At 30.2% G+C, this 23,455-nt stretch overlaps 4 protein-coding genes and 1 long non-coding RNA gene across 5 annotated transcripts; 1 reads left to right on the forward strand and 4 right to left on the reverse strand.

Moving 5' to 3' along the window:
• Positions 1-1,435: 1,435 nt before the first annotated feature.
• Positions 1,436-8,619, reverse strand: LOC111677514 (cold shock domain-containing protein E1). The gene is made up of 12 exons (XM_023438655.2): positions 7,071-8,619; positions 6,041-6,477; positions 5,781-5,960; positions 5,506-5,720; positions 5,209-5,416; positions 4,915-5,124; positions 4,589-4,822; positions 4,365-4,518; positions 4,131-4,300; positions 2,986-4,062; positions 2,746-2,920; positions 1,436-2,608 (listed from the first exon to the last, which is right to left on the reverse strand). The coding sequence occupies exons 1-12, from the start codon at positions 7,105-7,107 to the stop codon at positions 2,592-2,594; spliced, it is 3,114 nt and encodes a 1,037-aa protein (XP_023294423.2). The 5' UTR covers positions 7,108-8,619; the 3' UTR covers positions 1,436-2,591.
• Positions 8,620-8,998: 379 nt separating this feature from the next.
• On the reverse strand, positions 8,999-11,768 carry LOC111677479. Its single transcript, XR_006941081.1, has 2 exons — positions 11,608-11,768; positions 8,999-10,562 (listed from the first exon to the last, which is right to left on the reverse strand). It is a non-coding gene; the product is annotated as an uncharacterized LOC111677479 (long non-coding RNA).
• Positions 11,769-12,478: 710 nt separating this feature from the next.
• On the reverse strand, positions 12,479-13,831 carry LOC111677468 (peroxisomal membrane protein 2). The gene is made up of 6 exons (XM_023438592.2): positions 13,671-13,831; positions 13,414-13,516; positions 13,204-13,299; positions 12,976-13,138; positions 12,776-12,895; positions 12,479-12,706 (listed from the first exon to the last, which is right to left on the reverse strand). Exons 2-6 carry the CDS (start codon positions 13,500-13,502, stop codon positions 12,599-12,601), a joined length of 576 nt encoding a protein of 191 aa, XP_023294360.1. The 5' UTR covers positions 13,503-13,516; positions 13,671-13,831; the 3' UTR covers positions 12,479-12,598.
• A 702-nt stretch (positions 13,832-14,533) lies between these two features.
• LOC111677575 (glycylpeptide N-tetradecanoyltransferase) lies at positions 14,534-17,146 on the forward strand. The gene is made up of 3 exons (XM_023438729.2): positions 14,534-14,918; positions 15,792-16,444; positions 16,508-17,146. Exons 1-3 carry the CDS (start codon positions 14,699-14,701, stop codon positions 17,072-17,074), a joined length of 1,440 nt encoding a protein of 479 aa, XP_023294497.2. The 5' UTR covers positions 14,534-14,698; the 3' UTR covers positions 17,075-17,146.
• Positions 17,147-17,495: 349 nt separating this feature from the next.
• Positions 17,496-23,034, reverse strand: LOC111677535 (ATP-dependent DNA helicase Q4). Its single transcript, XM_023438677.2, has 8 exons — positions 22,782-23,034; positions 20,580-22,727; positions 18,992-20,514; positions 18,643-18,936; positions 18,407-18,582; positions 18,196-18,353; positions 17,968-18,126; positions 17,496-17,904 (listed from the first exon to the last, which is right to left on the reverse strand). Exons 1-8 carry the CDS (start codon positions 22,881-22,883, stop codon positions 17,671-17,673), a joined length of 4,794 nt encoding a protein of 1,597 aa, XP_023294445.2. The 5' UTR covers positions 22,884-23,034; the 3' UTR covers positions 17,496-17,670.
• Positions 23,035-23,455: the final 421 nt, after the last annotated feature.

Consider the following 23,455-nt stretch of genomic DNA (forward strand, 5'->3'; position numbering starts at 1 on the left):
TTTTGTGTGTGGGAGAAAGAGATGTTTGATATTTCTTTCTCTTTCTCTCACACACAAAAATCGAAAGTTTCTTAGTGTAAACCAGGTCTTACAAAAACGTAATTACGATCGAAATGCAGAATACACACAATCATAAAGCATTAAAACAAAATGGAATTGCTTCTTCTTTTTCTAGCGATTCAGTTTTTTTCAGTCGGAATACCTTTTTTTGATCATTGCGTAGCTGAATGCGTATATGTAATCGAAATGCAGAATTGGGATGTATATTTAAATTTATTTAATGATTTCTATTTTAATTTAAAAAATTATAAATAAAATTAAATGTACTCACATATATGCATAAAATGAATATCCGTTGGCATCAGCATCCCAAACTAATCATCAGATGCCACAGCGTGCACTCTTCGAACAAAAGCAAACTTTCATATAATGTTTGTTAATGTTATTTAAAATAAAAACACAATTAATATTGGTTTATGTTAATGAAATTATATTTATTAATATTTTTATACTTATATTTTATAAGATCGCAATGTTTATATTATTTTTTATGTTTGTTTGTATTCACTTTTCTTTTATACTTTATATTTTTTTTTATTTGTTTTGTAAGCATGTATATATTGTTGTTTTTATATTACTATAATTCATTCTTTTGCATTTTTGATGTATTTTTTTGTTTTAATTTAAAATTGGATTCATTATTTTTTTGTTTTTCTTAATATCGTTTCGTTTTTCTTTTAATAAATATTATTGTTGTTTTATTTAATTAAATATGTAAGTTAAAACATGGCTATAGTAGAAGAAGTATGTATGTAACTTGTAATCTGATCCCAAAAAAAATCAAACTAAAGTTAAGAAAAATTAAAAATGTGTAAAATTGTTTTTTATTCTATTTTTAAATAAAAATGTTTAGGTTAGAATCGAATTGCAGTGTAGTTCAGTTGCTACTGCATATGTACTAAATATTTTCAATTCAGAAAATGTTGCAAAATATTAAAAAAAATCCGTTTTCAGTATACAAATTTTAAAATGTATTTTCCAAATTGCAAATGTATTAAGAAACATGTTTAAAATGTATTAAACTGTTTTTCTATACTCAATCCTGAAACCATAAGAATCATAATATAATAAAGTAAATAAAGATATAAAAAATAACTGAATCATCTGATGGTTGGTGTTTAAGTTTTGTTCTTTTTTTTAAAGTAGTGTTTCTGTAATTGTATTATTATTTAATATTGGTTGGTTGTTCCTTTAATTACGTTTGCTTTGTTTTATCATATTCTTTTTCTCATGTTTTCTTTTATGTAGATTATGAAAAAAAATTGTCTTTTATTTGCTGTTGTTGGGTTTTTTGTGTTCATTGAAGTAAGTAGTTAAAATTATAAATATGTTAATAATAACTCTTCTATCTTATGTTCATTTTTATATGTATGTATTTAAGTATGTGTTATCTATGTCTGTATATTGCGAATGTTAATTTTTTTGTATTTTTGTAAGTTTCAATTGTTCTTTTTTATTTGTTTTTAATGCTGCCATTTTGTTTTATTTTTATATTGTTAGTATTTTTGTTTTCTGTTAGAGAGTAGTTGTTTTGGTTTATTTTAGTATTTTAAAAAGATTTGTTTTCATAGAATAAAAAAAACATAATATTTTAGAATGAAGGTTATGAGTGTGCCACTCTGTGCCATCTTTCGCCCTCATCATAATCATCAATCTTCTGTACTTTCATTGCATTTTTCTTTTATTATATGTGTATTGTTGTTGCTGTATTTATATTATTGAGTTAATAGTATAGTTGTTGTGTGTAGTTTTTTTTATTTTGTTTTAAGTTTTAAAGGAAAAGTAACGAAAAAAACGGAAATAAATTAAAAAAGAAAAAAATAAGAGTTAATATATTTAATCATCTATATATTATAAAAATTGTATCGTATGGTATCATATCGATGTTCATAAGTTTTGTTCTTTAATGTTTTTTGTTGTTTTAATTTGTATCGTTTAGAATATAGATAATGTTTCGTTACGTTTTTAAATTGTAATTGTTTTCTGTTTATTTGTTTGTTTGTTTTTTCATTAAATGTATATAATATTTTTTTATTTTTTTATTTATTGTAATTTTTCTTATGCATATTAATAATAAATACTCAATTCTGTTCAATATTTTGTTTTTGTTCATCATTTTATTACTTTTTTTTATACTTCATATATGGAAAGTTAATGTAAGAAATGTGTTTTGTGTGTGTAAGTGTGTGTGTGTGTACGAGTATGAGTTTCTTCTACATAATTCTTTATCTTCAATTATTAAAATTTAATTTTTGTTTCTCCCTCGGTTTTAATTGCATAAATAACTGTTGAATAGGATATAAATAGATTTATTTTATTTTTGTTTATACTTGTATTATGTTTAGCAGTGATTCTTTTTTATTTATCAGATTATAGCAGTTTATGTTTTATTTGTTGTTGTTGGTATTGTTTAACTTCTTCCAAATGGCTCCCTCTCTCTAGTTTAATTCATTCATTCATTGTTTGCGGCAACTACTCTTCAGTCATTAAATCCCTCCCTTCTTTGCCTTTTATTTGTTCTTTGATGACATTTACTCAACCAATATACCTGTAAAACAATAGAAACGTTTGCATTTTGTGTTCTCTAAATATTATTATTCTATTTTTAATGAATTGCAAATATAAATTTATAATGAAATATGAAAAATTCTGCATTCATGACTTGTACTTCTTTATGAATCTTACCTGGAATTTTTTGTAATCTTGCTTGAGGCGAGAAACCTTTTCCCTGTGGGCCTTTTGGAGCTCTAATAACAATCAAACGTGGCAATGTATCATCGGTTAATTTTAGACGAGAGATCAAACGGTCAGGACGATCGTTTATTTTTAAAACATTGCAAGCCGAAGATTTGCCATTACGCTAAACAACAAGAAAGAAAGAAAAAAATAACAAATAAAAACAACACAAATAATATTAAATCTTACCTGGTTTGTAACAACAGAGAACTCAACAGTGTCACCGGGATGTAAAGATACAGCATTACCTTGTACTTCAGACATGTGGAAGAAAAGTTTCTTACCATCTTCAATTTCATAGTTGAGAAAACCAAATTGACCTTTAATGGAATCAACGGTGGCACGCTTCTTTTGACGAACGGCTGTGATGTCAGCTGCACGACCAGTTTCATCGATTTTGAAACTGACCAAGTCACCCTTCTGTAACAAATCACGTTTGTTAACCAAACTAGTGATGCCGAATTCATGTTGTGACAACACTTGGCTTCGAGTCTCATCCAAGACTTCAATGAGACCAGCATACTCTTGCTGGTCGGGATTAATGCAGCGTAAAGGACGAGCTACAACCCCATTGTGGACTCCCTCTAACACAGCCGGCTGTGGTATAGAGCCCTTGGCTAAAGTGCGTACATTTTCGGCTGGCAAGCAATTGCCCGACACAGACGTATTGCCGTTGGGCGACAAAGTGTATTCGACCTCTTGGCCCAGTTCCAACCAATTGGGATTGCCGACATAGTTGCTGAAATGAAAGAAGACTTCTTCATCATGCGACAAGGTTTCAATGAAACCAAAATTCTCCTTGATTACGGCGATGAAGCCGCGATAAACAACTTGACCGGTTTCAGAGTTTGACATTGAATTATTATTTTCCAATTTATTAAAATCTTCTATCTTTGGTGTTGTTGGAGTCATCATTTGATTATTTCCCATGGTTAAGTAGCCATTCTGGGGCATTATCATGCCGCCTACTCCAACTCCCACTCCACTTACAGCATTAATAATGCCATTGGTGTGAATAATTGCTGGATCGTTATTTGGATTGTGGATATGAAGATGATGTTGTGATGTTGCTGTTGTTAATGGTTGTTGTGGATTCGTTGTATTAGTTGCCATTTGTTGTAAAGGTTGTTGCTGAAGAAGTTGTGGCTGTTGCTGCTGCTGCTGTTGAGTTGTTAATTGCGCCTGATGCAATGTTTGCATTCCTGGTTGCAATGCATTATGCAAATTTTGTACATTTACAGCAATCAATTCTTTATTTCTTTTTACCTTTAAAATAAATATTTGCATAAATATGTGTAATACTTTTTAGTCAGTTCCCTATTTGATTTACATACCAAATAAATATCAAAACGCACACGATCTCCGATTCTTGGTGGTTTTTCGCAGTCTTTAAGGAAATACATAATAGTCTTTTTAAGTTCGCCATGCTCGTAGGTAATAACACCGCCCTCAACGCGATCTTGAGATTTTACTGGGCTCTTGGGAGCTTCACGGGTAATGTAACCTATTTAAAACATAAAACAAAAATATATGAGTAAACATTTACATATTAACACTTATCCACTTACCCTCAATATTGCTGGCCATTAATGTTTCAAATTGCACAGTACCGGTTGGTAAATGCTTAATACGTATGCCATGCAAACGTGATGTATTATATGGGACACCTTGCTCTTGAACCACAGTAAATTCAACCTCATCATTTAGAGCAATTTCACGGCTCTGAAAGAGAGTGAGAGTGATATTTTATACCGACATAGGAAATATTTAAACCTTTTTAGCTAAGACTTACCGTGTCCAAAATTTCGGTGTAGTGGAAAAATATACGAACATTACGTTCAACGCATCGTATGAAACCAAAACCTTCTTTCAAAGAGGATATAACACCTTGTTCACGCTTTTCGCCCGATACTTTAAAAGTTTCATCAAGCAAAGAAATTGATGTGGCACGTTGCAATTGATCGCGTCGATCTGTGGCCAATAAAAATTGAACCCAATCTCCATGGCGCAATGTAAAATCTCCCTTCTAATAAAAGTAAAAGTTTTTCATAAAACGCTTTTGAATATCGATTGAATGCTCGGTTGCGAAGTGTTTTATGTTGTTCTAACAAAACTTACTTGGTCTTTGTCGCCAAATGGTACCTCAACTTCTGAATAGTCTGGTGCTCTATAGCGTATGCGGCCTGGCAAAGGATCATTCGTTTGCCTAGCAGGATTATTACGATCTAAGGGCTTCAACACTTGTCCCTTGTAAATAGTGGTATCCACATCTTCAAATATTACCGAACCAGGTGGCAAACGAGTAATGTTGCATGCAAACTCACGTCCCTAAAAAATTGTAGTTTAAAATATTCATATATTCTCAATTTTATACGACAACAATAGACAAATAATACAAAAATTGGGACTTACACTACGTGTTTGAATAGTGAATTCGACATCATCACCAGGACGTAATTCAACATTGCCCTCCGCTTCGGAGAAGTGAAAGAAAATTTCTTTAACAACATCAGCACGTTCAATGAACCCAAATGATTCCTTCATTGAACAAACAACACCACGGTATTTAACTGGTTGTGCTGGATTTTCCAAACGAATATGGCAAGCTCCCAAGTTTCCTCTGATTCATTATTATGATAATTATTAGAAAAGGAAATGGATAATAATAAAATAAAGTAAATCCATTTTGAAGAGTTAATGATCAATTACCTTTGGTTGGTTGCAATCTGAAAGCTGACTTTATCACCGGCTCTCAAGTTGACATTGCCCTCAACATCATCTTTGGTATAGGGCAAGAAAAAACATTCACCACGATTCTCGTAACTAATGCGTCCAGTAGTTTCACTTGATGACAATAAATTATTGGAACTATCAACGCGTAATTCAGTTGTAACCGTACCAGTAACACGCTCCTCAGAAAGAACCTAAAACAAATAAATCACAACTAAATTTTAAAATTTCCTATATTTCTACAAAAGACTTACAACTTCTGGTGCAATTTTCGAAACTTGACTAGCAATTGGCTTTCCAGTACGACGATCATATGTCATTTCGAATTCAACTGGATCACCGATTTTTAAATGATCAATGTTGCCACTGAATTGAGAAAAATGGAAAAACAAACGAGCTTGACGCTCACAGCATTGAATGAATCCATAAGAATGCTTAAATAGAATTAAATTTATATAAATTGTTATTGAATCAACTTAAGAAAGTAGAAGTAGTTGATTGGAACTTTAATTACCAATAGTTTTTCGATTATACCAGTCTCACGAGTTGCCTGATTCGGATCGTTGGCAGCCGAAGAAGATGAGTTCGATTGAGAACCAAAGATTGAGTTGGAATTGTTACCACTACCATTGGTCAAAACACTATTCGATTGAAAGACCCCTATAGTTGCCGGATTTTGTATAACTTCCGGTACCTCATTAGCATCGAACATACCAATGGTACGATGTTGAGTCATTGGTGGTGGTCCCTGCTGTTGATGATGATGATGTTGCTGCTGCTGCTGTTGTTGTTGCTGGTGATGATGCTGGGGTTGAGATTGAGATTGAGGAGTTTGCGGACCCAAAGCTTCCAAAGAAAACGTGCCGATTGGGGGGAAATTATTCGAAATATTCAAATTACGCATGGCATTCATGTTGAAAAATCCATCACAGGGTAAGTTATCATAGATTTCTATCGAAATTTACAGAAAATGTCATAAGATTTTAATAAAAATCACAAAATCAAAATACAAAAAATAGCGAGTTTTAAAAATCTCACGAATGTTTTTACACTACGATTAAATAGAATCACAACTAGATTTAAGAGCACTAATTGTTTTTTATAGAAAAGCAGATTGCAAAAATTTCGTCCTAAAATTTTGTAAATAATTTGTAATATTTTTTATAAAACAAACGTATTGAGAATTGGAATTTAAAAGTATACACATGTATATTTATTTATTTAAGTCATTAAAAAGTAAATAAAAGCATTGGTTACGTTGACAAACTTGTGATTTGTTGTTTATACCTATAGTACGTTTTGTACATTTTTATATGTAACAATTTATGAAACCATGATTTTCTCAAACTCTATCAAAAAATACAAATTTTTATCGTATCCTCATTTAGTCCAAACAGGTCGCTAAAATTAAATTTTAATGACATTGGATAGAAAGACTAAATAAAGACTACAATTCAATTCAAACCAATGTTTAGTATTTGAATTTTATTTTTTTCACTAGACTATTGCAAATGTTGCATATTACATTTCATTTAAAAACTTACCTTCCCCTGTGCGATATCCTTTCGACTGAGTGTTCATACTGACCAAGAAATCAGCTAACAAACCCAATAGGAATATAATAGAAGAAAAGTAAGGAGGAGGATGAAGAATAAAAATTACCGGCTGTTGTTGAAATTAAAACTGCTAAATTGTTTGATTTAAAATGGGTCGATAGGGATGATTGCACACACAAATACACTGGGTTTGTTTTTATTGTTTCATTTATTTTATTTTTTAATTCTGTTTTCTCTTTTTTTTATTAGTATTTAAATTTGTTTTTATATTTTTGTTTTTATTTATAATGAGAGGCACTGAATTACACTTTTATTAAGAATATTCAAAATGAAATGTCCACAGAAGTTTAGAGACGAAATTGAATTTTTTTTGTTAAATGGCGATTGAGAAATGCGTGAAATTCTTAACGCGTTTACGGCGGTTTTTTATAAGTCTTTTTAAAATTACTTTTAAATTGGAACTTGTTTGTTTGTGTTCTAAACTAGTTTTATATTTTCTTTTTGTTTTTCAATAATATTGCTTGGTATTATAAATTAGTTTTATTAGGTTGAGTTATATATTTTTTTTATAAATATTATTATTATTATATTATTTTTGAAATTAAAAACACAGTTTTGGAAAAATAAATCTTTGGGATCAGATGCAAGTTCTTTTTTGTTTTAAATACTTGAAGTAAAATTTGAGAATTGTAGAATTACTCTTTTTAAAATTTTCATAAGTTTATTGTTTTTGTTGTTGTTGTTGTTTTAAATTTAGATTTTTGGCGTGGTCTGTGTTTAAAAAACACTTGAGGGTTTTTAATTTTAATATAATTATATAAGAAGGTTAATATAATTATAATATTGTTTTTTTTCTCTTTTTTATTTAATTTTTAAAATTACATTATTTAAGTCTTGAATTAGACTAAGGGATTTCTTGTATGTTTTTGTTTAGTATTTAATAATTTCCAATTGTTTTTGTTTTTTTTTTAGTTTATTACTTATAAGCTTAAAACTTATAGTTTATAATATATTTTGTTTTATTTTTATATTATTTGTTTTATTTTTTTGTTTTTATTAATTAATTAATTATTCATTATTTTAATATATAATATATACTATAGTATATGTATCGAAGTCCTTTAAGATATCACGAATTTGTTTCAATGTTTCATTATCTTGTATTTTTGTTTTTTTTTATTATTATTATTTTCTGTTTTTCTCTTAATAATCTAAGTTAATTTTTTAGGCTTATGTTCTTTTGTTTTTTTTTTTTTTCTATTATTATATTTTTAGCTTCGTATGGTTAAATATTTTCCTTTTTTTTAATTTATATAAGAAGTTTTGTTTCTTTTTCTTTTTTGTATTAAATTTGCATTTCTAAAGATTCCATTAATTAATAAGTTTATAAATTTACAATAATTATCACAGAGATGTTTAAATCTTTCTTTGAATTTGTTTTTTTTTAATGTTTTTTTAATAACTTTTTTTAAGAAATTTTAAGATTATTTTCTAAGACTTTTTTATTTGCATTCATTCACTTTTAGGATTTTAATATATTAATATATGTGTGTGTGTGTTTGTTTGTTTGTATACGTTGAAATATTTTCAAAATCTCTTGTTTAATTGAAAGTCTTTTAATATTTATTTTGTTGGTTTGTTTTTTTTTTTTATAAATAAAATCAAAAAGATCCCTTTTAAAAAGGGATCCCTTTTTATTGAGAGATCGTTGAAAACAAGCTGTATTTGTTTTTTTTTTTTTTTTCAAAAAAAAATTTTGTTGTAATTAATATTTTGGAATAACTTTTTTGATATTTATAATTTAAAGAATTGAAATGAAAAAATGTCTTAACTTTAGCATTAATTTAAATTAATTTGATTATTTTAATGTTGTTTATTGGTTTCTTGTTTACTTTTTTTTGTTATTTATTATTTTAATGAAATATTTTTAATTATTGTTTCCGTTTGTTGTTGTTTTTTGTTGCTTTTTAGAGATTTTATTTAAAGATACGACACGTTTTATGCCTTTTAGGCATAAACAGTTCCTTTGAAGTTTATAGTTTTCTTCACTTTTCCGAATTTGTAGTATATTCTTTTTCAGTATTTTTTTTTGTTTCTTTTTTTTTTGGATTTTTCTTAAGTTACTTTTAGTATCTATATTTGAGTTTATTATAATTTTTAATACTTTGTACAATTATAAAAATCTTAATTAATCATTAAATTCAGTATTTTTTTAAGTTCTTTTTTTTTGTAATGTTGCGTTTTTTTTATTTTATTTATTTATTTATTAATTTTAATATTTTTCGTTTTATTTGTACTTTAAAACTTTCTTTTCAGTTGTTGGTAGTTTTTTGTTGTTGCCGTAATAATGTTGAGGATTTATATTGTTGTTGTATTTTGTTAGATGTTTGTTGTGGGCGTGGTGGTTGTGTTAAAAAAAATATACATATGTATTTTAAAAATAAGCGTTAAAAAAATTAAAACAAATATTTAAAGCTTGTGTAGAGAATGGGCTTTCCGAAAAAATAAAAATAAAAATGAGGAATTATGTAGGGGATAAAAGGTATATGTTGTATTCGAGCTCCAGGAAAATTAAAAATGATGAAGTATGACTTATTTTTCAGATATACACAATAGTTTAAGGCTTTAACGTATGTTTTGTTTCTCTCTCCCAATTGATCTCACTACTACTATCGTATCGTAACGTATCTTATCGTTCTATTGATAACGAAATGCTTCTGCTGCTGTTTGCTTGCTGATTTTTGCGATTTAACTAAAAACGTTGTTAATACTCCTCCGTTGTTAATACAAAAGATAAAGTCCTTATTGGTTGAATATGGATGTTGACCACGACGATCTTATTGTTATAGTTCTTAATTTAGCAAGTTATTATAACAATAATAAGAGCCAAGCTTTGCTGTATCTTCTTTGTTAATTGGTTTTGCTAACTTACAATAGTATTTTTGTGGACAGATGTGTTTTTATAATTTTTAGTTAGTTTTTTATTTATTTTGTTTTTGTTTCTAATTTGAATTTCTTAGAAATTCTGAGTATTTTATTTTTTTAGAAGTTTTATTGCTAATTTCACTAAGTGTTTTTTCTTCTTCAAGTTTTTTCTTATTTTTTGGGAGGCTCAATAAGCTAAGCTTGGCTTAAGCTTTTTTAACCGTTGCAAACTGTTTCCAGCAGCTTTTTATAATTTATTATAAGTTTTCACAATTTTGTAGGAGTTGTTATTTTTATGCAAATTTTAAATAAAAAAAGTTTTTTTTTGTAATATTGGAGCAGTAAAGTTGCCACTTCCTCAATAGTTCCTCTTCCTAAAAACGCCGGTTTGGTAGTTTTTGGTTTTGAGCTAAAGTTGATTAAATTCTCAGTTTTGTTGTTGTTTTTAAGTTTTGTTGGTTTTGTTTTGATTTTGTATTCGTTTCGATGGTGTTTTTATTATTATTTCAGTTTATGATGAAAAGTGATGTCAAAACGGAGATTTAGTTACAAAAGCTATGAAAAATAATAGAAAAAAAAAAACTTTAGTTATTTAGTCGATAAAATATTAATATAAATAAATACCAATGTAATATTATATAGAAATTTGGACTTGTTTTATTAATTTTTATAAAATATTGATCTCAATAGTATGTAGATATAAAAATGATTGCATACATATGTAATGTACATATGTATTTAAGAAGCTAATCAAAGTATTAAATCACTTAGCGTTTTTGTATATCATCGGATGTTTGATGTACTTTTTTTCTAAAATTTTAAAATTTCAATTTATTTTCCAAATTTTGTCTATTTTTTTGTCTAGTAATTTGATCAAAATTATTACGAAAAAACATGCAGGTTTATAGCCGTACCGAAACGATACAGTTATTTGTCAAAAAGTACTGTTATAATCATGGTAGAAAAATAACTTTTTATGGTTCTATTTGTCGTTTAAAATTTATAATTTTACAAACATTTGAGCGGATATCAAATTTCTTTTTAGTTTTACACTTATTAAAGTTGCAATTTTTAAATTAAAAATTAATATAAAAATTGTATTTTAAACTATGTATACATATGTATGTATGTACTAATATATGTTTACTACGTATTTTTCAGGTACTTACTACCCACACTTTAAAAGAGAAAATAAAAAAGAAAAAGTGCAAAATAAAAATGCCGGCTTTACAAATACAAAAACAATACATGAAATTCCACTACTGAGGCAATTCAATATCACACACATAAACAAACACTATTTACAGGATCCCCAACATTTACACAAAAGCCCACTTTAAACATGAGAAAAACAAAAAAAAATTATATGTATATACATATATTACTCCCCCTTGCACTCCATAGACAACAGCCTTAAGCAACAACGTTGCAGAATTATTGATTTTTCAGAGATTGCAACATTTAAACTTAGAAGAAAAAAAATCGCCCCTCCCTGAACAAAGAAGTAAACCATCCATATTTATTCTAATTTATGCAAAAAAATATTTTGCAAATAATTTTTTTATATTAGTAGAACTTTAAAGAAATACTTAAAAAATACCAATTGCTTTAGTAGAATAACATTGCACTTTTTGTAAAATTGTGAACAAAAACCCATTTTTTGCAAGCCGACGACGGTAACGTCGCAAAAAATTTCTAATGGATTAATAGCTGGCTTTTATTAGAGAAGACTGTAGCGGCGACTGCGACTATATACAATACACACACATTCACTTTATGTCGAGAGAAGAAAAAATGCATATATACATTTTTTTCCTTTTTTCAAATTCAATTATCGCTAATATTTTCAACATATTTTATGTATACTTTTATAAATTTATATTTTGTGCACTTTTTGGAATATTTTGTGATTAGATTATGATATTTTTAATATATTTTGCTATATAATTTTAGCAAAATAAAAAAAATCTCCGTCTAGCAATACGTACCACGAACACAGCACAACACATACCATGGTTGTATGAACGCTAATTACGTTAGTATTTAGGCTATACACAAAAAGGTAGTAGAATTTTTACTACTGTACTTAGTATTGGCACTTTGCATTTAATACATATACGTATTTATCATAAAATAAATCATCAGCAAATTAAAAAAGTAAACTATTTATTGTTGTTTTATATTTTGATTATTGTGAAATTTATAGTTAAATTTATTTAACTTTTTCTGTAATTAGGTAGTACTTTTTAGTTGCTTTAGTACTAAATTAATGCAATGCTGCCAAAATAAGGCATCCATTTTGTTTCCAACAAAAATTCAACATATTATCTGAGGTGAATTTAATATTACAGTAATGTACAAAAAAATCTAAACAAGAATTGAGTTTTTATTTTAAACAATATCTGGTGAAATTAATTTCATCTGATCGCTTAAACTTTCTCCTACAGTAAATGAGTAATACTTAAAAAATATATATTTACTAAACATATTATTGTATTGTAACCATTAAATTTCAATAAAACAGTTTGTAAAAGTACTGTATAAAACATTCACCAATATTCTAAAAACTAATGAAAAGCGAAAAGATCTTTTTATTTTGATTTACTATCGCCGGCTTGCTTTTCTTGGAAACGACGACGTTTGTGCGCAATATATACAACCCAAATAAAGGAAACCAAACTCATGGTTATAGTGCGAAACTAAAATAAAAAAATATCAAATTAATGCGATTAGTAGATAAGAGTTAAGATAAAATTATCTTTTATTACCATAGGAGGAATGTAGTACATATTAAGAAAAACAGCCAATGACAGGTATTGCCAATTTGCTTTTAACAAGGGCCAATAAAGTTTTTCCAAATTAGCCATTGCAACTTGATGGGAATTCATCTATATATGTATATAAAAAAGTGATTTAATTAAAATTTGCTTTAAATACCTATAAACTTGTAAGTATTTTTTAAACTTACTTCAAACCTTGACAGAAAGTACAACGACAAAACTTGATAAAATGGTGCATATATCAAACGTTCAGAAATAAACTGGAAAAATTTTCTGAATTTAACATCTTGGTGAAATAATTTTTCCATCGTTTGGTAGAAATAATGAGGCACACTTCCCCCAAAAAGCAAACTAAAAAAAAAAAATGTTAAATATCAAATTTCTGTGCGCAAATTATTATTGACTATACTACTAACCCAAATAGAGCATACGCTATGACACTCTTTTGATTAACATTTTTTTGGCCGGACATACGCTGTGAGGTATAATTGGCTGAAGCTGCTAGGGCGGAACTAAAAAAGAACAATAAATGGTGTTACATGCTTAAATATTTCTCTAAAATATTAATTTTGCAGTTAAGACGCTTTTAATGCAAATGAGCAGTATGTATAAATAAATGTACTTACGCCGTTATAGATTTTGTTCGAACCGGGTGATTAAACAATTGCTCCAAATATACACCTAGTAGTGAGTAAACTGGCCGGGATAGGGACATTTTAAAATCTTTGTCTGAAAGCGAACAATATATGTACATAGTTATATACACAAGCAAAAAAAATATCATTATGCACTTTTGTTGATCAAAGTACAAAGTCTTTCTCGAATTATTGCACTTAAATTGGCTTAAGCAAATTTAATAAATTTTTTTTAAATTTTTACTTACTTCGTATTGGAAAAGTAAGCAACAAAAATAATGTTTACGATCAAGTGGAATGTTAAAGAGGTTACTATTCAGAGGTAATTTATTTTTAAAGTATAATATTACTCTAATCTTTTTATACACTTGTTTATCTTTTCCATGATAATAACAGCGTTGCCACTAATAATTTAATTTCCTCACCAGAGTTTTCATAAAAAACTACCACATTTTAAAATTTGTTTATTTACTTTGAGTTATTTTAAGCAATGGCTTTAGTTGAAATTCTTTGTTTTTATTCTAAGGAATTATTATAATTGATTAAATTAGCAAATTATTATTGATGGATGGTTAATGAACTACATATATGTATGTATTTTTTTTTTGTTTTTACCAATTTTAATACATGAACACGATATGATGTGGTAGCTCTTTTAAATATGACTGTTAAAAGTGGCAACTCGCTTAGTTAATTTTTTGTTAAGAAAAACATATGTTTTTGGTTCACGTCGGCACGACATACCAGAATTTCAACGCAACCAGCCGCAACCGATTTGAACCGATTTGGCTTATATTTCCCCAGCATAGTGTTACACGTTCAATATTTATGTTATATCTGTGATATTTGCTGTATTGTAATATGTATTGAACAGGCAGCATATACCACAAAAAACCCAAATTGTCTGAAATCCGAAATTCTTATCAAATATAGTTATCCAAATTGATCAATTTATATCACGTCAGATTACCAGCCGCCTTTGAAATTTAAATAGTAACAAACGAAAAGTTTTTACTTAAGTCTATATTAAATTTACTACTACTTATTATGTGATAATAATACTCATATTGTATATGTAATTGTTGAAAATTTTCAATTTAAAATTTATATTATATGCAGCCACCGGCAGACATTAACGCCGTTCAATTTTATTTGCCTCTGGTCTCTATTGACCGGTTTACGCGGTGTGATAGTAACCAAAAAAGAAAAATTGTTGAATTTTTGTTAGAAAAGAAGCTACAAATTTTTAATTTCAATTAAAATTAAATTAAACGTTATGCCTAAACAGAATAAAACAACCAAAATGCCAAACGAGAGCAACGAAAAGGCAGGAGAAGATAAAACAACCGCAACAACTTTGGATGAAATTAGCAAGACTTCACAAAACGAAAAGGTCGATGATGATGCAAATAAACAAGTGGAAGAAACAAAGGCAACGACTGATGCGGCCACCAATAAAAAGCTACCGGCTATTGTTAATTTAGGAGCCGATACGAGTAAGATTTAATTTAAAGTTTTATTATTATAATTTTACAAAAAAAATCCATAAATTAGGGCGTGGTTGCAACTATAGTGGAGTGAGATTTTTAGTAAATTACCGCAATAAGTTGAATTTTATCATAATTATTTTTTTTAAATTACCTTATTCTCACGTACACTTTGCGTGTTTTTTAAGAAAATGTTTTTTCTCTAAGGGTTGGGTTTGCTGGTACATATGTATGTATGTACATACGTATTTGTTTTTCATCAAATATTCGGTTTTGTCATGAGGTTACTCACCCTTGTTTAACTCAATAAATATTTACAAAAAAATAAGGGTAAAACTTATATTTATATGAAATACGTAAAGTTACAATAAAAACAAAAATTGTTCCCTTGAATATTTTTGTTTTTTAATAGCAATAATTGATTTTTGTAAAACCTGTATAAACAAGGCTAGATTTGACTATTTTTTGAGTGTTTCATACATAGAGTTCCTTTCATAGCTCTAATTCTAATCTTTTCGCTTCAGAGTTATGTTACTTCAAAGTTATGTTTTCTACATACCTATAAAATGGTATCCTAAGACTTCTATGTGCGAAAGCCTTACCTAAGTCAAAGTCTGGTTTAAATAAAACATAAAAATATAATAAAATTTGGTTAGGTGTCTTAGATTTGTTCCTTAATCTTATAAATATTGTCAAAAGATTTTTAATCTTAAATTTTGAAATTATGTGTGTAAAATAGTTGTACGTTATAACGAATACTACGTCTCTGGCGAATAAAATGATTTTTATGTATTTTGCCTGTTAAACATTTAGATGCATCCAAAATTTATCAAACAGTTCTTTAAAACTTCTCTTAACTCCTTCTTTTCTTCGATTTTGTAGATATCCTTAATAGACAAGATATTTTGCAAGCGGTATCTGAAGCTGTGTCTGGCAACCGCCAAACAAAACAGTTTGCCTTCTGGTCAACTCAACCTGTGCCTAAACTAAACGAAGAAATTACTACAAATGAATGTATTGAACCCGATAAGGATATCTCTGAAATAAGACCGGATCCTTATGCTCTGCCAGAGGGATTTAAATGGGATACGTTGGACTTGAACAATAGTAGTGATCTAACGGAACTATATACGCTATTAAATGAAAACTACGTGGAAGATGATGATGCCATGTTTCGCTTTGACTATCAACCAGAATTTTTAAAATGGTCTCTACAATCCCCGGGATGGAAGAGAGACTGGCATTTGGGGGTACGTGTTGTAAAGTCAGGACGACTGGTTGGTTTCATTTCGGCCATACCCAGCAATTTAAGAGCTTATGACAAAGTGTTAAAAGTTGTAGAAATCAATTTCTTATGTGTTCATAAGAAATTGCGCAGCAAACGTGTTGCTCCTGTTTTGATTCGCGAAATAACAAGACGTGTAAATTTGACGGGCATCTTTCAAGCAGCCTACACAGCTGGTGTTGTTTTACCAAAACCAGTAGCAACATGTCGTTATTGGCATCGTTCTTTAAATCCTAAGAAACTTATAGAGGTGGGTGTTTAATTTGTTGCCATTTATTTCTATGTTGCATTTATCTTTCTTATTGTTTTTAAGGTCAAATTCTCTCACCTGGCTCGTAACATGACCATGCAACGTACAATAAAATTGTACAAATTACCAGACCAACCAAAAACTAAGGGTTATCGTCGCATTGAGGCCAAAGATATGGACAAAGCGCATAAGCTCATGGATGAGTATATGAAAAAATTTAATATGTGTCCGGTGTTTAGTAAAGAAGAATTTCGCCATTGGTTCACGCCCAAAGAGGGCATTATCGATTGTTTCATTGTCGAAGATGAACAAGGCAACATTACGGACATGACTAGTTTTTACTGTTTGCCATCGTCGGTGATGCATCACCCGGTGCACAAGACGCTAAAAGCCGCTTATTCATTCTACAATGTTTCTACTAAAACTCCTTGGTTGGAGTTGGTGAACGATGCCCTTATATCAGCTAAAAATATACAAATGGATGTATATAATGCTCTAGATTTAATGGAGAACAATACGTTTTTGAGACCTTTGAAGTTTGGTCCTGGCGATGGCAACTTACAATACTATTTGTATAATTGGCGGTGTCCAAGCATGAAACCTCAAGATGTAGCTTTAATACTCATGTAGAGAGTGTTCCAAATTCATGCATACAAAAAAACATATTTAAATAAATTTCTTTGTTCTGATTTGTATATTTCATTTGCGATGTCTTTGCCTTTTTTTATTTTGTAAAATTCTAACATTTGAACATTACTGCAGTTATAATAATTTATAAAGTATTTCTTTTATTCAGTTTTAAATATTTTTTAATAAATCATGCCATTACCGCCACAATTATCTAGGGTTCCTGTTTTCGGTACATGTTTTTTATATTGTTTTTTAAAGCGAATGTATTTATTTAATAAGTTGTCTTTAGTTTTTGTTGACACAAACAATTGCAAACTCAAAATAAAATAAATATTTTTTCTAATAATAAAAATCTTGCTAAAACAAAAATTTGTTATAAAAATAAATATTTTCGCAAATAATCGAAAAATGTTAATTTAATTCTTGTTAAGAAACCGTAAACGTTTTTATTAGTAAACAAATTTTTTATTTAAATAAATTTTCGTTTTCTTAATATGCATTTTTATATATGTATTTAAATATTGTAAACATTATTTCACATAAAATTTAAACGAAACACTATAACACAGTACATACAAACACAATTCAAATGAATTTTAAGTACGTCTTCTAACAATGACATTATTGGCTAATTGTACAATACGATTGAAATCGGTTTTCGAATGAACACGCCAGAATTTGCAGCGATACCACATCACGGCTGGATAATTAGGACTTGAAATGCCATGAAAGATTCTAGCAATGTTACGGCCACTAAAGTTATTTTCTGGATACATATTTATAAGGGCTATAACGTCAGATTCTAATTCTCCATCGGAAATATTTGAGGGCTAAAAAATAATCAATTATGAAAATATTCAAAATATGTATATGTTTACAGATAATATACGTACATCGATTTCCAATTTCAAGTTTTTCGGATAATCATTACGGAAATAATCACGAATTATGCCTTTTAACTGATCAGAACGATCATGAGAAAATGTTTCATTACAGCAGGGACCATAAGAATTGTACGCCACAGAGGATAAACCTTGAAAAACATATTGTAGCTAGAGGTAAAAACAATACATAATTATTTATATATAAATTATTTATTGTTAATTTTTAAGACAAATTACTTGTATTAGCTGAGTTTGTTCCTGTTTAACTGAACGGTTATAGAGTGTATCTAGGGCATCATCAATTTCCTCGGCGGTAAAATCACCTGGAGCCTTTATACGGAAGCCCAAATCATAGAAACTGACAGTTATTGGTGAGCGTTTAGAGTAACCATTAACTAACACAAATAAAAGTATTAAAAATCGATTTTAATGATTAATCTCAAATTACCTTGCACCCATTCCAGGTTTTTTAATTGATATTTAACGACACCACTGTTCCATCCAATAGCGGCAGCAACATCAACTACTGAAAATTCGATAATATTAGCGTCTTCCTTGAACGAACCATTCTTTATTTCCATTGCAATAGCCATGGCCAATGGTGGACATTCTTTGGCCGCGTGTCTTTAAGAACAGTAAAAGTTTATTTTTGTTTTGCAGTTTAATAATTTATCTACCACTTACTTAAGATACTTTGGTCCACCATACGATATAACTTTAGCTTTTATATAGGCATTACTTAAAACGTTTATGCACCATCGGTTGTCTAATTCCATGTAGCACAAAAGTGTCGATATGTTTTCTTCAGGTATATCTAAAGCCTCCACTGTTTTTTCAATAGAAAAACCAATTTCATGACCGGGGCATATATGTTTTCTAGCTTTGGATTTTCCTTCTTCGCCAAAATCTGAGGCATCCACTTCTACTTGGTTGGACGCATTTTGATCTTCTCCAGTAGAAGAAGATTTAAGGACACCGCTAGTATGATAAAACGATCTTAGCTAATACTCTATTCTATACAACATTTACTTACTCTTTTAGATTTTTATCACAGGAACAAGGCACAAATATACGCTGTAATAACTTGCGAATAACATGGCGATCTAAAGAATTGGCATATATATGTCTCTTTAACTCGTTTTGATCACCGCCATTGGCGTCTAAAAAGAGATGACAATGTGAGATTTTATTATCGCGACCAGCACGACCCACTTCTTGTACATAGCTTTCAAAGTTTCGAGGCATATTGTAATGTATGACAGCACGAATGTCGGGCTTGTTGATACCCATACCAAAGGCTATAGTAGCAACGACAATACGCAGTTCGTTGCTCATGAAGGCATTTTGAATGGTGCGTCTTCGTGAAGCCGGCATGCCAGCGTGATATGGCTCGGCGTGCCAATTGACTCGTTTGCGTTTCTTTTTGCCATTTTCTGGTTCGGGTACTTTTCGATCCTGCAAGCAAGTACGCAAATATCCTGCTATACGTTCGCATTCATCGCGCCGGGTACAATAGATTATAATGGATTGACATGCTTCGAAACGCTTGCTCAATAACAGCTGCAACAAAGACGAATCACGGTTTTCATCCTTCGACACGGATAATATTAAATTATCTGGCAAGGGTATATCACTGATTATACCCCTTTCACCATCGGTGATACCTAAATGATTTATGATACTCATACGTGTGGGAAGCGTAGCGGTGGCAGTTAAACCCAACACACATTTTACACCCAAATTTTGCTTGAGCACTTTGCAAATCATTAAATAGCTGGGACGAAAATTGTGACTCCATTGTGAGACACAATGAGCTTCGTCTATACAGGCAAATGCAATGGGCGGTAGTTGTCTCAATATGGAACCGAATCCTGTTGAACGTTCTCCTGCCACTACAGCTTCCGGTGACACGAGCAGAACATCAATTTCACCATCGGCAATCATTTTCAAAATTTTAACCTTTTGCTGAGGTGTCTGATTGGTGTGCAAGCAATGTGCACGCAGAAAGTGGGGTACCCCTGTTACTTGATCTTCCATCAAGGAAACCAATGGTGATATGACCAAAGTTATAGATTTTTTATGCTTGGAATACAGATAAGCTGGCAGCTGATAACAAAGAGATTTTCCACTGCCAGTCGATAAAGTCACCAAAGTTGACATTCCTGATAATATACGCATAACTGCACGATCTTGGCCCTTACGAAAGCTGGTATGACCAAACATTTTAAGGGCCTCTAACACTTCGTCAGTTAGTTCTTTAACACTACCATCAGCATTGAGGTCATACAGAGGACCAACACCACCAAATTGGGTAGAGTTGCTTGAATTTGGATTGGTTGGATCAATGCCAGCTGCCTTGAGGAATTCATCAGGTATTTTAGAACCGACATATTTCTTTATAGGGGATATTGTCTTTTGGCTTTCCGAAGTTGCCAAATCGACATCAAAGTCTTCCAATTCATCGTCAGTTTCCATTAGTATTTCATCGTCGCCTTTCTGCTGATCTTCGTTGTCACTACTGCCTTCGTCATCGCTGTTGTTAACGCACACCTTTACCTAATAACATATAAAATAGAAAATTAAAAAAAAAAATCATATAGAATTGAAACTTTGAATATTACTTCATCACTCTCGTTATCATCACTGTCGCTTTGTTCCATTTGATTGTAAATGGCTGCATTTGCAGCTTGGGGCAATTTAGATATATTTCGACTATGTACTGCTACTGCCGATTGGCTTGCCATACGTTCAGCCTCTTCTAGGGTTGGAAATGGAGAGGGATCTTCTTCTAGTTGAGCCGTTAATGGTAAGAGAGAATCCCCTTTTACTTTGCAATTCTGAGCAAAATGACCAGCTTGACCACAGTTAAAACACTTTAAAGTGCCGCCATCACAACCACCCATATCCATATTTGGACCCGACAGAGCAGCAATGTGTTTTTTGTGTTTCCATAATTTCTTTTTATATTTCGAATAATTGACAGATTTTTTACCTCGCACAAAAGTCTTCTTTTGTATATTAATGGTAACGAAATTTTCATTCAATTTTCCACTGGCAACCTTTTCTTCCAACTTACGTCTGGCAGCAGCTCTCTTTTCCTCAGCAGCTGTTACCGGTATTGGTTTTGAGGATGGAGTTGTACCCGGCATTGGCGCCATGGTGTTTATATACTGTTGAGCTAAATTGTCGGCCTTATCTAAATCAGTCTGTTTAATGCGGGGTACAGAGGTTATGTCTCCTCTTTCTAATGCTAAAGTATATTTAAGGTCTTCGGGATTAAGTGGTTGCGTTTCCAATTCCTCTTCATTCGGCAACTCCTCAATGTTAATTCCTTTCTTTTTGGAGGTTCTTGTAGCTGCCTTAGGCTTTTTCTCTTTTGGAGATTTTTCTTTAGTTTTTTTGCTCTTTGGTGAGGCTTTCGGTTTAGCCGATGTTTTCCTTTTTGCTACAGCTTTCTTCCTTCTGGCTTTAGGCTTTTCTTGAACATAATCTTCATCATCTTTTTCACTATCTGGCGAGAAATCTTTTTCCAAATCAACATCAGCTGGAACTGAACTTTCCACATCTTGTTGCATGTCCGGTTTTTCTGTATGATTATTGTTTATTTTCTCAGCAGCCTTGGGCGATGTTGATGCTATAATTCTCCTTCTTTTAACTATATGTCGATATTCCTGAGGTTCTTTCTCTTCTTCGCTATCATCTACTACAGAATCAGAATCATGAGATTTGTTTTTTTCCGCTTGAGTCTTTTTGGTTTGGTCAAGTGGCATTTCTTGAAAGTATGGTGTGTCTGTAGTTTCACTTTCCATGTTTGAGTTTAAATTATTTGGCGTTGTTTCATTCGTTTCTGTTGGAGTTTGCACAGTTGTTGCGTCTGTAGAAGTCGTTTGAAATTTAGAAACATCAATATTTGATAAACCGTAGATAGACTTTTTATTGGGAGTTAGAGAGCAGTGATTATTATTCTCCTCCACTTTTTGCACTTTTTTCATTACGTTTGCTTTCGTTTTGATGCCATTCTGAACAGCATTCCGTTCTAGCCATCCTTCATCTACATGGGTTTTTATGTTTTCTTTAGTTTTTTCAGCAGCTAAAAGGGGATTTGCTGCAATTATGGCTGCTGCTTGCTGCTCCTTGGCTTTCTGTAGCAATATCGTTTCTAAATCTGGAAGCACTTCTTTGTTACTCGTATTCAGAGTGTCACTTAAATTAGTCTGACTTCCACGTAATGAACTATCTAGCGCAGATTTTGATAATGATTTGCGAGGATTTCTTTTGGAAAAAGAGGTATTTTGAAATAATTTCTCTTTAAAGTTTGGCTTTAGACTCTTGCGCGGCAGTTCTTTTTTTTCTTTAATTTCAGGTTTCATGGCAACATTTGGACCCCAGGCTTTATCGTTTAACGGTAGTACTTCAACTGGCTCGAACTCCTTTAAAACGTGATTTTCATTTCTATTTGCTAAGTTTGTCAGAGCATAACCACTTGGTAATTCTTGTATATTTGAGAAACCATTACAATGCTCCTTGCAATCACTTTCCTCCTTTTGCTGTTCTACCAATTTTGATATGTCTAAGGGTAATTGTGGTCCATCGGTAATGCTTTCCGTTAGACTAACATCCATATCACCATCCCTTTGAGACATTTCTAAAACATCGAAACCATCATCAGACAAAACATCATTAAGAGTATCTTCCAAAAACGATGTCTTCAATTTGTAATACATTTTGTAGGAGTCTCTTATCTCCTGAGAAGCTTCTCGTATATCGTACTGAAATAAAATGTTTAAATTAATATTCATACAGAGTTATTTTTCGTAATTTACTTTTGAAGGTATCCTGCCATGTTTCTTTTTAAAGTCTTTTTCCCATAATTTCACCCGCAGTTTGTATTTTTGATACTTTTGTTTAAAAACTGGATCTTCCATAGCTTAATTATAAATAAAAAAATAACAGTAAATCACTAGCAAAGTTTAATATATCTAATTTTTATAAAAATATTAACATAATTATAGATGTATGTGATGAATAAATTATGTATTTTGTTTGTGAAAAATTCCGCGCAAATTTTAACATAGAAGAAGCATTGCATGTGAAACTGTCGTCAAATTTTAGCAAAAAAAATTTGTTGTGGAACTAATGAAATGGAACTACAGTCAAACCTTGTTCTCGGTTATTACGAACATATTCAATATATACAAATACAATATATTACAAATTAAATTTAAATTTTTTTTCAACCATTCAATTTGAAATAAATTGAATTTTGTTTTAAATTTCAAAAGCAGAAAATTAAATGAAATATTTTTTTCTTTTGTTCAATTCATAATAGAAGGAATTAAACAAATAATAATGATAATTAATACGAATGAATTCCTTTCTATAAAGAATGAATTCTCTTTTGGAAGTTAAATTCAAAGAATAATATTAAAGGATGGAACATTCAAAATTTTAAAACCGAATTTAAAATATAAATGAATTAATTCTTTCTAAGCTTTGT

This window comes from Lucilia cuprina, chromosome 5 (assembly GCF_022045245.1).
Source record: "Lucilia cuprina isolate Lc7/37 chromosome 5, ASM2204524v1, whole genome shotgun sequence".
Classification (NCBI taxonomy): Eukaryota; Metazoa; Arthropoda; class Insecta; order Diptera; family Calliphoridae; genus Lucilia; species Lucilia cuprina.